Genomic DNA, 13,592 nt, shown 5'->3' with positions numbered 1-13,592 from the left:
GAACTTTTCTTTTATGACACTGACAGAGAGGCAATGGTTTTACGTAACGTGGCTTGATGTGGAGATGTTTTAAGATTAAATAAGTGCTTGTCAGGATGAATTCTAATGTGCTAAGAGACAGTCTGCGTACTTAAAGAGTATGCAAAATGACTATACCACACTCAAATTCATTTTGACAAGTCTTTATATAGCATGTAGTTATGCGCCTATTCTATCTTAACAGCATAAATGCTTACCTCTCTAATAAAGGTGATATTCATTGATTTGATTCTGTGATACAGAAAAGAAAAAAAAGGCAAAAGCAAACAAAATCCACAACACAAAAAAATTAAAAGCAATTAAAAGTGGAAGCTTGTTTAATATTGCTCTACCATCATCCTGAAAGGCATAATAATTTGAGTTACACATTGGAACTGATTGGAGTTACAGAACCATATCTCCTTTTTGCATTTAACAATATATACAATATAAAATAAATACATTTACACAAATGGACATTGGTTGGAGCACACAGTATGATACACATCACAAAAATATACAGTTGATTGCTTTACAGATGTGAAGCCCATCTACAGCTATAGACAAGATTTTTTTTTAAATTTGTGTTTTTACTACTGGTTATTATGCAACTCCTGGATTATAATAAGCAGCTTAATTCAGTCCCCCCCTCCCCTTTTGCGATCTTTGCACAATAAGACTGCCATAAAGTGTTTTCCTAGGCAGGTAAACAGAGACGCTTAAATAATTAAAATACAATCACCAACACCCATTTTCTCTTCTATAAGAAAAATAGCAGTTTTAATTTTTTATATCTTTTAATGTTAGCATTTAAATGCAAAATAGTGGAATAAATACAACAATCTGATTTGATTGAAACAAATGTGTAACTTCCAGGAGTCACACAATCATATTGCTTTAAATAAGAAAAAACAAGAAAGGGGGGTGGGGAGTCCAGGGTACATACAATCCATCAGAAATCTCTTCTGCACATTGGGGGAGTCAAACAAGAACACTAAATGCCCATTCAGTGACGGCTGTGCAGGAGAAATTCCAGATGGATTTTATCACTCTAAATGAAATTCTTATAAGCTAAAACATACACCTTTTTGAAATCTTCCCCCAGTACTTCATATTAAATAAGTGATTGTGAAAATTTCTTTCAGCAAGGTTTAAGATGAATGTTATTTGAACGCCTGTGCAGTGTATCTATGTTTCAGTTAACATTTGTACAGCCATGAGATATTTGTTCATTGCAGCTCTGAAAAAGTACTGAAAACCAAAAGTAAAAATTGCACTGTGTGTTCCTTTAACACATATCCATCTTTCTTAAGTCTTTGTTATTTTTTAATTGTCTGTTCTGAGTGTGTTGATTGGCTATTGACCCTGAAAACCCAAGTTCTTCAATGTGATAAGCAAAAACAATATTTATATTAGATATTTATTTATATATACATATATAGTGTAGTTGAACAGTAGCAACTTAAACCCTGCACAAATTTTCTGGAAAATAATTTTTCTGCACTCTTAGATATATAAATAATTTTATAGAATCAGCACCATTTCCGCCCCCCAGGAGTTGTAAGGTTTTGTCATTTTTCAAAAGGGACGTGCCAATTTCCAAACTCCTATCACACTATTAATTTCAAGTTATTGGCCAACTGAATGAATTGCTAATGATGATTTATCTAGGATCACATGACAGTCACTTCTCTACTGAGAAAACACAATCTACAAGAGAATCCCATATAGATAATGAGAGATACACAGTATTTCTATCACAAGGTTGATGTACTATCAACCTGCTGTTTTTTGTTTAAAGCACACAAAGTAGCAATAATTTTGGAAACGTGTCTGCATTTAAAAAAAAGTTTTGCAACAACACAGAGCAAGTTAATAACAACATCTGATAGATGACTGGGTGAAAGCTATATTTACAGCATTTAAAAATTAGACTTATCTATAATCTTGAAATATTCAAAGTTTTATTTCTAAGCTATACATAGGTATTCTATAATAAACTGTTACAGAAATTATCCCTTGTTTTGAAAATATTATTATTTCAGTGTGTATCTGTCCATAATGAATACTTGGTTGGATTCCCCCCCCCCCCAATCTCTTAATTATTACTAGGAAGAACCTTATTACCAGAAGGAATAGAATATACTACTGTAGTCTCCTGAGGAATTTTACATCCAATATTGTCTCTAATTCTACCCTGTGTCTATAAGCACACACCACAAGAATCCAAGCACCACAAGAAGAACAAGACAACAGTCTTTGAATGCAACATAAAAAATTCCAAAAGCACAGCAAACATGAAACATTGAAAAGCTGAACTACATTTCTTTTGTTTGTTAGGATTACAATTTTAATTACATTTGTGTACATAGAATAAGGTTGTTCACATAGTACAGGGAGCAGCTACTAACACTGGTACATTGGTAAAGCATTTGATGGAGGTTATTGTTTATTGGTTAATTAGCGACTGTAATTTTCTGGGGGCATCTAATTGGTTTATACATTAGATTACACCTCTTAACAGTCTTGAAACTGACCGACTTTCACACCGTGACAACACTGGTTGAAAAAGCAGATATACTGGTTAGGCTGTTGGCTTAAAAATGGCGATCTATCCAAAATAAAAGTTTTATAAATTAATAAATAATGTGTACAAGTGCTAAGTTATTGAATTTGGTCAGAGGCTGACTATTCTGATATATGATTTTGCCTTATTGCTAGTTGAGGTGGACTAGACTTTCCGTATGAAGTCAGCAGTTTGGGAAATGACAGGCCATATTCTTAAATTAACACACAATATCATGTGGCAACTGTACCTTGGCCATATGGAAGTACTTTACTAACATCTTTTTAGATTTCTATTTGACATGGCATCTTTGTTTGTTAGACTACTCAGATATACTGTAGGTGTAATCTACTCCTTTGTTTCAGTGAACACTTAGGTACAAATTGGAGCTCATGCAAAGAAACGGGATGTCTTGGACCAGACTGGCACACAACATAAATTGCATCCGTGATAATATGCACCTTCCCTTCAACTATTGCTTGAGTAAGATAAATTCCCATGTTAACAAATGGCTGAAAAGTGGTAAAGCTGGTAGAAAAAAATCTCCCATTAGTAAGAAGAACCAAAACAGTTTGTTTAAAAAAATCTTCCTTCAGGATTCATTTGTCCTTCATTAATGTTCATCATTGTTCAAGCCAGCACAAAAAAATGCAGTATTTATTTATCTTTCCTCTTTAGTATTGCATGAATGAATAAAGCTCAAACTATTCCCTGAAAAAGTTACATCGTAGCTAACCTAAGAAATATCTGGAAGACTTGAAAAAACAATTAAGGAATCAAATGGCTGTAACTGATCTAGATGGAAAATGCAATGATAAGAAGCAGCCAACTCGTCGTCATCGAAGTCGTCTAATTAGAGGCTGCTCTTGTGAAACCTAATACTGCATTCAGTCAGTTCATCATGTTGTACTGTACTACTAGGTACCATGGTTCTCTTTTGATTCCTTTGTTATTGGGGTATTGTGGTTCATAGTAAGTTCACTGGCATCCATATTATGGATTTCCATCCTTTGGCAGGCCTGGCTTCCATCTCTCTTCTCTTAGAGACCTCTTTTTAGAAGATTCAGCAGCAAGGGGGGCGGATAAAGAAAAAAGAAAAAAGAACAGTAAAAGAGACATAAAGAAGGAAAGCTGCATCAGATAAGACACAGAATATAAAGAGGTGAAAGCTGCTTCTCAGTCTTGCTGCTAAATATCAGTGCAGTCATTTTAGTTTCCTTAAACACTAAAGTTTCTTTTGCCCATGGTGTTCTTGTTTTATTTTCCCTTTCATTAAAATCTCAGCGTGCATGACTGGAAGACCGAGGATGCTTTAGTCAGACCTTGGCCTCCAGCATTTCCAAAAAAAGTTTGTGCATGGGGACTTTGCCTTCCAGTTTGATGTTGTAGAAATGCTGCACAGCCTTAGTGGAGGTTTGCCTCAGCAGCGGCAGAGTCATCAGCATCTTGCCAGCCCGGCGTGGGTCTTCCATATGCTGCCCGGCCTCATAATCCTGCAGTGCCTCGTGTAAAACATCTTGAAGTTTCTGAACTGCTTCGACATCTTCTATGTGCATGGAATCTGCAACACAAAAGGAGCAAGAGCCGTTTTCAGTGTTCATGCCAGAAAGCAGGATTACAATGCCAGTGCTCTAGACTGTAACTTGCACCAAGGAACGGCACAATAATTGTTTATGGATTTGCATGGATTTCCCCAGCATGTTCTGGGCTCTCTTATGAGTAAGTTAGATAATTACCCACTTATTACCATATTGACCTTCTGGAAAATGTTTGGGTCTCTGGTGTAATTACAAACATGTAATTGCTTCCTGTAAATATGCTAGGTTTATATAGATTAAGAGAAACTAGCCCTGAAATTTGCATGAATATTTTCAAAACGTATTTCTTAAATATATCGAAAGCTCACAGAATTATGGTGCACGAAAGCACCAATTCTGAAAATACAGAAAGCAAGTTTTCCAAAAGCACAGAGAAGTACATTTTCTGAAGGGTTATTAATTAATTGGTGGTAATTTGTAATTGTTTGTTCTGGTTGTTGACCAAAATAAAGACTCATTCATTCAAGTACATTTTCTGAAGTGTATCTAACTTTATGCTATCTTTTCTGTACCTTTACTGTTTGGGTAAGATTTGCTCACTGACAGAAATTCAGATGGTTCTAATTTTATTCCGGATATCAGATGCTCCACGCCACCTAATGGCGCAGCGGGGAAATGACTTGACTCGCAAGGCAGAGGCTGCCGGTTTGAATCTCTGCGGGTATGGTTCCCAGACTATGGGAAACACCTATATTGGGCAGCAGCAATATAGGAAGATACTGAAAGGCATCATCTCATACTGCACAGGAGATGGCAATGGGAAACGCCTCCTGTATTCTACCAAAGACAACCACAAGGCTCTGTGGTCACCAGGAGTCAACACTGACTTGACAGCACACTTTACTTTTACAGCCCAGAAATGTGAGGTTCTTACAGGATTTCCGGCTAAAAGGTGCTCAGGTAACATGCAGCATTAGGAAAAGCACATGCCTAAGATTTGGAGAATCACTATCAGTCAGAATAGTCAGTGCTCGGTTAGATGAACCAAGAGTTTGGCTTAGTATAAGGCAGCTTGATGTGTTCAGATGAACACATGTCTTCAGATGAACAGACATTGGCCCTTTGCTGGACTGCATGGCTGCCAAGACAGCCATAGGCTGTACAGTGTGCACACTTTTCTTCCTGCAGTGAGCATGGAGGTGTTTCAGAGAGAAGAGGATCTACTACTTCCCTGAGATTATGCTCAAATTCCCAATTGTGTCCTATAGGATTCAACCACGAGCACAGGAGCTGGTATCCAACTACACCCTTAGCAATGTGGTCCTTTTGCCTAGAACCATAGAACACAATTTTTAGATTGTGAGCCCTTTGGGGACAGGGATCTATCTTTATTTATTTATTATTTCTCTGTGTAAACTGCCCTAAGCCATTTTTGGAAGGAAAGTATAGAAACTGAATGAATGAATGAACCACAGGCAGCCCCAGCAGCGTAGGGAGGCTGGCGGCTCCCTGGCTCCGCACCTGTGTCTAATATCATATACAGGGGCCGGGCTAGCCATGCCCTGTGTCTGATGTCAGACTCAGGGGTATGGTATCCCTCCCAAACGGGGCTGCACGGCCCCATTTGGAAGGGAGATCAGCCTGAACTGCATTGGGCAGCATGGGCCGGAGCAACTCTCCTGCCTTAAAGGCAGGGAGAGCAGTTCCAGCCGTGCTGCCAATGCAGTGCCGGCCAATCTCCCTCCTAAATGGGGCTGCGTGGCCCCGTTTAGGAAGGAGATCTATCAGCCCCCCATGCGCTGGCAGCCAGACGTGGAGTGGCTCTCCCTGCCTTTAGGGCAGGAACAGTCACTCCAGCCACACTGCTAACGCAGTGTGGGCCAATTTTGATTCCAAATGGGCTGTGTGGCTCAGTTTGGGGCCGAAATAACGAAAAAAAAAAAACCCATGTCTGACGTCAGATACAGGGGGGCATGTCTGGGGCCACGCTTGTAGCCTCTGATTGGTGGTGGCCCGGGTTCGTTGAACCCGTCTTGCCAATGGTGGCTCTGCTCCTGGGCAGCCCTCTCGTAACACAAGGTCAGGCAGTCACCTCAGGCAGTAGACTACTGGAGCAATAGCAGGGGGGAAGACGTAGGGGAGGATGAGTGGCAGATTTGGCACCCTTTCTCAGGCATACAGAGGCCTTGGGTTGCCACTGACTAGAACCCATCTGCGATCTACAGATAAGGCCTGTGGCACTGGGGAAAGTGATTAACCCTCTCCCTCACATTATTTTCCCAACTGAAATCCTTCCCCAACCTTCTATGCTCCATGTGGAAAGCAAACAGATACATGTCATATCCAGTTCTGCTTTTCTAGCCCTGGGGGAAATCTGTATTTCCCAATATCTTCTTCACCTTTAAAAAGAACATATATTAAATGACAGATTTGAGATTTCACTTTACATACTACTTGCTGTATCAATTTCTCACAAGGTAGGCAACCTTGGTGCTCCAGCTGTTGTTTAACTAGCTGAGGATGATGGGAGTTGTAGTTCAACAACAGCTGGAGAGACAAACTTGCTCACCTCTGCTATAGAACGTGACAAAGCAGACTAGTGATGCATATAGATGACAAACCCGAAAACTGGAAACAAATTAAGAGACAGAACCTGGGCTCTAGCACAGGAAGATACAGAATTATGTATCTTCTGGAAGATATAGAATTATGAAATTCTGCACGTAGTAACCAGGTTGTCAGGTGGAGGGTTCATGTCTCCTTCCCTACCCCACAGCTAGTTTATGCACAATCCTTGTTTCTGAATCTAACCTATTCTGGATTAATCTGACAGCCCACAGCAGTGTTCCCTCTAACAGGGATTCCCAGATGTTGTTGACTACTACAACTCCCATAATCTACAATGGCTTTTGCTTGGGGATTATGGGAGTTGTAGTCAACAACATCTGGGAATCTCTGTTAGAGGAAACACCGAGTATCCACAGTATGCAAGCACCAATTGCCGGTTTCACTGGGCCTACGTACCTAATGATGGATTCTAACTTTTTCTTTAATTTAGTTATTTAGGATATTTATATCTAGCTCTTCAGTCCAAAAGGATTCCAAGAATCCTTTTACCACATCAACTATAATACAATAGCAAATGCCAATCAAAGAGTAACATGTACATATGGGATAACATTAAAAGCCACAAACCAAAGAAATATGCATCTACCTCTCCATACCCAAGGCAGCTTGGTTTCCTGGATAGCAACTCCCCCACAGTTTTACAAGCAGTCTGTAATATGACGTGGGAGTCTGTTGTTCCAAGGAAAATAAAAGGCAGGACCTTAGTGTGCCTCAAGTAGCTAGACCCCACCTAAGTGCAACTATTTTAACAACCTTAATTTCTGCAAGGATTAATTTAAGAGTATATAAAATATTTGAGGAATGCCTCCTGAAATAAATTCTTGCAATTAAAAGATTAAAGAGGAATAGGGATAGTTGTTTATGAAGTAAATATGCAAACTGAAAGCCAGAGGGGAGGGGGGGAATTACAGTTCCTGCTCTGAAACGCTCAATTATGCACAAGTTTGTATCATTTAACACATACGGTATTATTGATTCTGATGACAGTTTATTTGTTATTACACATAATGGAGTCTTCTGGGGATTCCACATGTTTAATAATTCTGGGTTACAGTGAAAACATGCCCTAAGAAGCATATCACTGCAGTTTTATGCATGTAACAATTCACTGCCCTATATGGAAATGTACACATTTTAGTTAACACACACACACACACACACACACACACACACACACACACACACACACACACACCAAACTACAGAGGGGGAAAGATTCAGAATTACAGATCTCTTTCTAAAAAGACAAGTGAAGGGGAATTATAGTATAAAACTAATTTACAAGTATTCTTCCCTATTCTCATCCATCCTAATTTTCTGCCTGACAATAGCCACATCAGAGAATGAGGTAGCAAAGAAGAGAGGTAGGACATATTGAAAGGTTAGGTGGGGAGGCTTGAACTACGCACCAAAAGGTAGAGAAGACAGCTGAACCATTACAGGCAGGAACCATGTTGCCCAACACTTATGTTTCATGGAGTTTCATGGAGTACTTTGTTGAACTAAATTGTGCTACAGCCTCAAATGCAGGCAGTTTAATGAAAAAGTTTCAGATCCAAAATCATTCTCAGAGAGCACCTAGGTAATTTTGGAGCCTGGACCTAAAGGCCTTTGGAGGCACCCCTTCCCCGGCAAATTAAGCATCATCATGCTTTGCCAGGTTACCACATCACCCAGGACAGAATAAAAAGGATTCCCCCTCCCCGGGGGCTGTGTTACCCCAAAGTCCAGGGGTCAGAGCGCCTACATACTTCAAAAATTCTCCAGATTTCTCCCCAAGTTTTGGAGTTCTGGATTATTTGTTTCCCCTCCTAAATGGAAAATATATTAGTATCACCCACTGTTCTCTGTGTGAGTGTTTTAAAATCTGAATTATGTGCATGAACAGTTTGCTGCAGTTTTCAGTTCTCCAGCATATCCATGCCTTTTCCCACACACTGTGCAATATTATGCATGTGAAGGAACATAACTTTTGTGCGCATGCACAAGAACAAAAATTGTGCAAATGGAGTTGCATGACAATGTAGGCATTATATACTGGCACACAACTTTTTATTCTTGTGGCACTGCTCAAACATTACTATCCACCACATGCGTAACACTGCACAGTACACCAGCCTTTATTTCCAGCATGCACATACACATTGATAAAATACTACAAAAGAGAGATCTTGGTGTAACCACATGTATGATAGCTTGAAGATAATCTTGTTCTGTAGGGTTTTGCTGATGCAGTTGTGCTGCATTCATAAAACAATGCATAAATGCAGTCTTGATGTGACTGTGTGTACAGTTATTGCAAGATCCTTTTGGTATAGTGTTTCACCAGTGCACAAGAACACAAAGGTACATCAATGAACCAAAGTACAAAAAGACTCTTGAAGCAATCTTACTATGGTCATATCAAGATTGCTTTTCCATACTGTGTTATCGATGTGCGCATGTGTCTTGGTAACAAAGAAAGAAAAGTTGCAAATAAACTGAAGGAACTGAAAGCTAGACATGTGCACGGTCCGGACCGGCACCGAAGGGGGGCCTTCCTTTTAGGGCGGGGAGGGCTTGCTTACCCCTCCCGCCTCTTTGCCCCCTCCAGCGCCCGTATTTAACAGAATAACGGGGCTCTAGAAACCAGCCGCCCCCCCCGCCGCCCCCCCCCGCCACGAGCAGATTTAGCTGAAAAACTACCAATACCACTGCCCCCGCCGTCGCCCGCCAGCCCTCCCTCCCTCCCGGCCGCCCGCCCGCCCGAGTCCTCACCCGATCCTTTGTAAATAACGAGAGGAGCTCCTGAACAGAGCTCCTCTCGCTAGGAAATCCTTCAGCATACTGAAGCTTTGCGCGCGCAGGCATGCGCGCACCGCAAAGGACGCCGATCGCCGGAGGCCTGGTCTACCCGCCGGGAAAAGGCCAGGTAGACCGGGCCTCCGGCGATCGGAGGCCCAGTCTACCCGGCCTTTTCCCGGCGGCTAGACCAGGCCTCCGGCGATCGGCGTCCTTTGCGGTGCGCGCATGCCTGCGCGCGCAAAGCTTCAGTATGCTGAAGGATTTCCTAGCGAGAGGAGCTCTGTTCAGGAGCTCCTCTCATTATTTACAAAGCATCGGGTGAGGACTCGGGCGGGCGGGCGGCTGGGAGGGAGGGAGGGCTGGCGGGCGACGGCGGGGGCAGTGGTATTGGTAGTTTTTCGGCTAAATCTGCTCGCGGCGGGGGGGCAGCGGGGGGGGCTGGTTTCCAGCGCCCCGTTATTCTGTTAAATACGGGCGCTGGAGGGGGCAAAGAGGCGGGAGGGGTAAGCAAGCCCTCCCGCCCTTAAAGACATACCCCCCACCCGGACCCGAACCAGCCAGGGCCGAACTGGTCCGGCAGTTCGGCCATTCTTTAGAATGGCCGCCGGACCAGTTTGGGCACACCCCTACTGAAAGCTGTGGCAACCCTTGGTTCTAGAATTAATTTTGGAAATTTTCATAGAACTGGACAGCAGAGCAAGCAGGGGTGTAGCTATAATTGTGTGGATGGGTTCAAAGAACCCGGGCGCCCCAGTTTCTGAAGACTCCCCAGCTCTACCCCTCCCTATTTAATTCATTATGTCTCTCACTCTGAGGGGCCACTGGGGAGAGAGGTGAACACAGGCACCTCTAGCTATGAGGACAATATGGCCCCTGAGAACAAGCCCACAGAACAGTAAAGGAATGGAACAGAGAAGGTGGCACCTCCCTACACGAAACCTGTGCCATCACCCCATATTGCTGTTGTCCCATTACACAAAGTGCGAGTTTGCACAACCCACAAGAGGATGGCTGCCTGGGAATCGAGAGGTTTGCAAGCCATGCACTGTCCCAATTTGGGGGATTTTTATGGCGATCTTGGGTTGGCACTATGCCGACCAACATTCACCTGGAATTGGCACTCTAGCATTTTATCTAGGAATGCTGATCCTGGGTAAACGTCGGATTGGTGCAGTACAAACCCGACACCACTTATGACCAGAAATTGAGAGCCCACATGGCTCACAAATCACCATCCTCTCAAGGGTCATGAGAAGGTACCCAAAGGCTGTTTCTCAAATCCTGTATCCAAGCCTAGATACTAATGACATGGCAAGTGGTATATGACACACACATTTGCAACTTGGAATGTCTGCACTCTGGACAGTATTGTATAATGAGGTTTATTGGATACACTGAGCTACATGGGAGGAAGGAGACTGCCTTGAAAAATGCAAGGTGGAATTTGATCTCCACTCCATATCCACAGTATTATTTGAAAAAGGCACAATCACTATATTTACAATCTCAGTTATAATAAATCAAATAGGGATGTGGCCTTGCTTCCAGGGAAGATCATGAGGTCTCAGCTGACCAGATATATTCACCAATCGGTTGTTTCTAGAAAGCATGAGTTCCAGAGAGTCACACCTCACAAATCATTAGAGCATGGGTTTGAAACGTCCTTATGTAAAGATGGGCAAGCTTTCTCAACAAAATGCTAATCTAATGAGATTCTTGTAAACATCCCACGAAATTCCAAAAAAATGTTTCACACTTGATAAAGCATTATCCAAAGTTGACTCAGATTTTGTTTGGGGCAAAATGTGGCACTAAGATGTGTGAAATTGTCTAGGGATGTGCAAAAAATTTCGGGCACAGAACGATCTGTGCCTGAAACGAACAATTTCGGGTGATTCGGGGCCGAACCGAATCACCCCCGATGCCCCCCGAATTTTTTCGGGCACGAGCCGAATCACCCGAATTTCGGGCACAAAAAATTCGGGTGATTCGGTTCATGGTTGATTTTTGGCAATTTTTTAAAGTTTTAGTGACTTTGGGGCAGTTCGGGGGCATAGCATGGTATTTGGGCAAAAGGAGTGGGGTGCGGTGGTAGTGCCTAATGGGTGCAGGCTACCACCCCAATTTCAGGGGGATTGGGCAAAGGGCTGATTTTTGGTAAATTTCTGAAAATTTCATGTCTTTGGGGCAGATTGGGGCATATTGGGGCAGAAAGTGGGGGCTGGGGCAGAATAGTGGGGTGGGGTGGTAGTGCCTAATGGGTGCAGGCTACCACCCCAATTTCAGGGGGTTTGGACAAAGGGGTGATTTTTTGAGAATTTTTGAAGTTTTGGTGACTTTGGGGCAGTTTGGGGGCAGAAAGTGGATCTGCCCCAAAATAGTGGGGTGGGGTGGTAGTGCCTAATGGGTGGAGGCTACCACACCAATTTCAGGGGGATTGGGCAGAGGGCTGATTTTTTGAGAATTTTTGAAGTTTGGGTATCTTTGGGGCAGATTGGGGGCAGAAAGTGGATCTGCCCCAAAGGAGTGGGGTGGGCTGGTAGATAGTGCCTGATGGCTGGAGGCTACCACCCATCCCCAATTTAAGAGTGATTGGGCAGATGGGTGAATTATGGTGAATTTATTTGTATGAGGTTTGTCTTCATAAGGTGAAGTGTGCTAAATTGATTACTTCCTCATATTATTCATAGTAAAGGAAAGTGTGAAAAAGTGAAAGTGGGGTCATGAGAGTTGTTTAATTGAAAAAAATCTCATTTGCTATGATAGAATGAGAATTCACACCTCAGAAAAAACTTCTGAGGTGTGAATTCTCATTCTATCATAGCAAATGAGATTTTTTTCAATTAAACAACTCTCATGACCCCACTTTCACTTTTTCATACTTTCCTTTACTATGAATAATATGAGGAAGTAATCAATTTAGCACACTTCACCTTATGAAGACAAACCTCATACAAATAAATTCACCATAATTCACCCATCTGCCCAATCACTCTTAAATTGGGGATGGGTGGTAGCCTCCAGCCATCAGGCACTATCTACCAGCCCACCCCACTCCTTTGGGGCAGATCCACTTTCTGCCCCCAATCTGCCCCAAAGACACCCAAACTTCAAAAATTCTCAAAAAATCAGCCCTCTGCCCAATCCCCCTGAAATTGGTGTGGTAGCCTCCACCCATTAGGCACTACCACCCCACCCCACTATTTTGGGGCAGATCCACTTTCTGCCCCCAAACTGCCCCAAAGTCACCAAAACTTCAAAAATTCTCAAAAAATCACCCCTTTGTCCAAACCCCCTGAAATTGGGGTGGTAGCCTGCACCCATTAGGCACTACCACCCCACTATTCTGCCCCAGCCCCCACTTTCTGCCCCAATCTGCCCCAAAGACATGAAATTTTCAGAAATTTACCAAAAATCAGCCCTTTGCCCAATCCCCCTGAAATTGGGGTGGTAGCCTGCACCCATTAGGCACTACCACCCCACCCCACTCCTTTTGCCCAAATCCCGTGCTATGCCCCCGAACTGCCCCAAAGTCACTAAAACTTTAAAAATTCACAAAAAATCAGGACTTTGCCCAATCCCCCTGAAATTGGGGTGGTAGACTCTACCCATTGGGCACTACCACCCCACCCCAAAATTTTGCCCCTGGGCCCCTTTTTACCCCCCCGAATCGATTCGGATTCGGATTCGGATTAAATCCGAATCCGAACCGAATCAAGGGTGATTCGGGTGACCCAGATTCGGGCACAAAACAGAACGGGGGTGATTCGGCTCGGGTCCGAGCCGAATCACCCGAAAATCCGAATTGCACACCCCTAAAATTGTCCCCCTCCCTGCACAATTTTGCTGATCTTACTGATTTTTATAATTGTATCTCAATGGTCCTAAAGGAGTTGCTCTTGAGCAGATCCCTTCAAAGTTGCCTCCAATTTTTCCTGAGATGAAATTCAGTGGCAATTCCACAAATCTCAAATTAGGAGCTTCCCACATCAGATACTGCAGGAATGCAGGCATCAGAAAGGTTCAACGGGTGCATAAAAACAGAAAACCCAAACATA

General features: G+C 42.8%; 1 protein-coding gene across 11 annotated transcripts in view; it reads right to left on the bottom strand.

Moving 5' to 3' along the window:
- Window positions 1–328: 328 nt before the first annotated feature.
- ESRRG (estrogen related receptor gamma) overlaps window positions 329–13,592 on the bottom strand; it is a 767,139-nt gene continuing 753,875 nt past the window's right edge. For all 11 annotated transcript variants that reach the window (XM_053309067.1, XM_053309075.1, XM_053309085.1 and 8 more), the window contains one exon: window positions 329–4,145. In XM_053309067.1, coding sequence (XP_053165042.1) covers window positions 3,901–4,145 — 245 coding nt within the window. In that variant the 3' untranslated portion in view covers window positions 329–3,900. The remainder of the gene's footprint in view (window positions 4,146–13,592) is intronic.

The sequence above is a fragment of the Hemicordylus capensis genome, chromosome 1 (genome assembly GCF_027244095.1).
Source record: "Hemicordylus capensis ecotype Gifberg chromosome 1, rHemCap1.1.pri, whole genome shotgun sequence".
In the NCBI taxonomy this organism is placed as follows: Eukaryota; Metazoa; Chordata; class Lepidosauria; order Squamata; family Cordylidae; genus Hemicordylus; species Hemicordylus capensis.
This window is presented reverse-complemented; position numbering and strand designations above follow the sequence as displayed.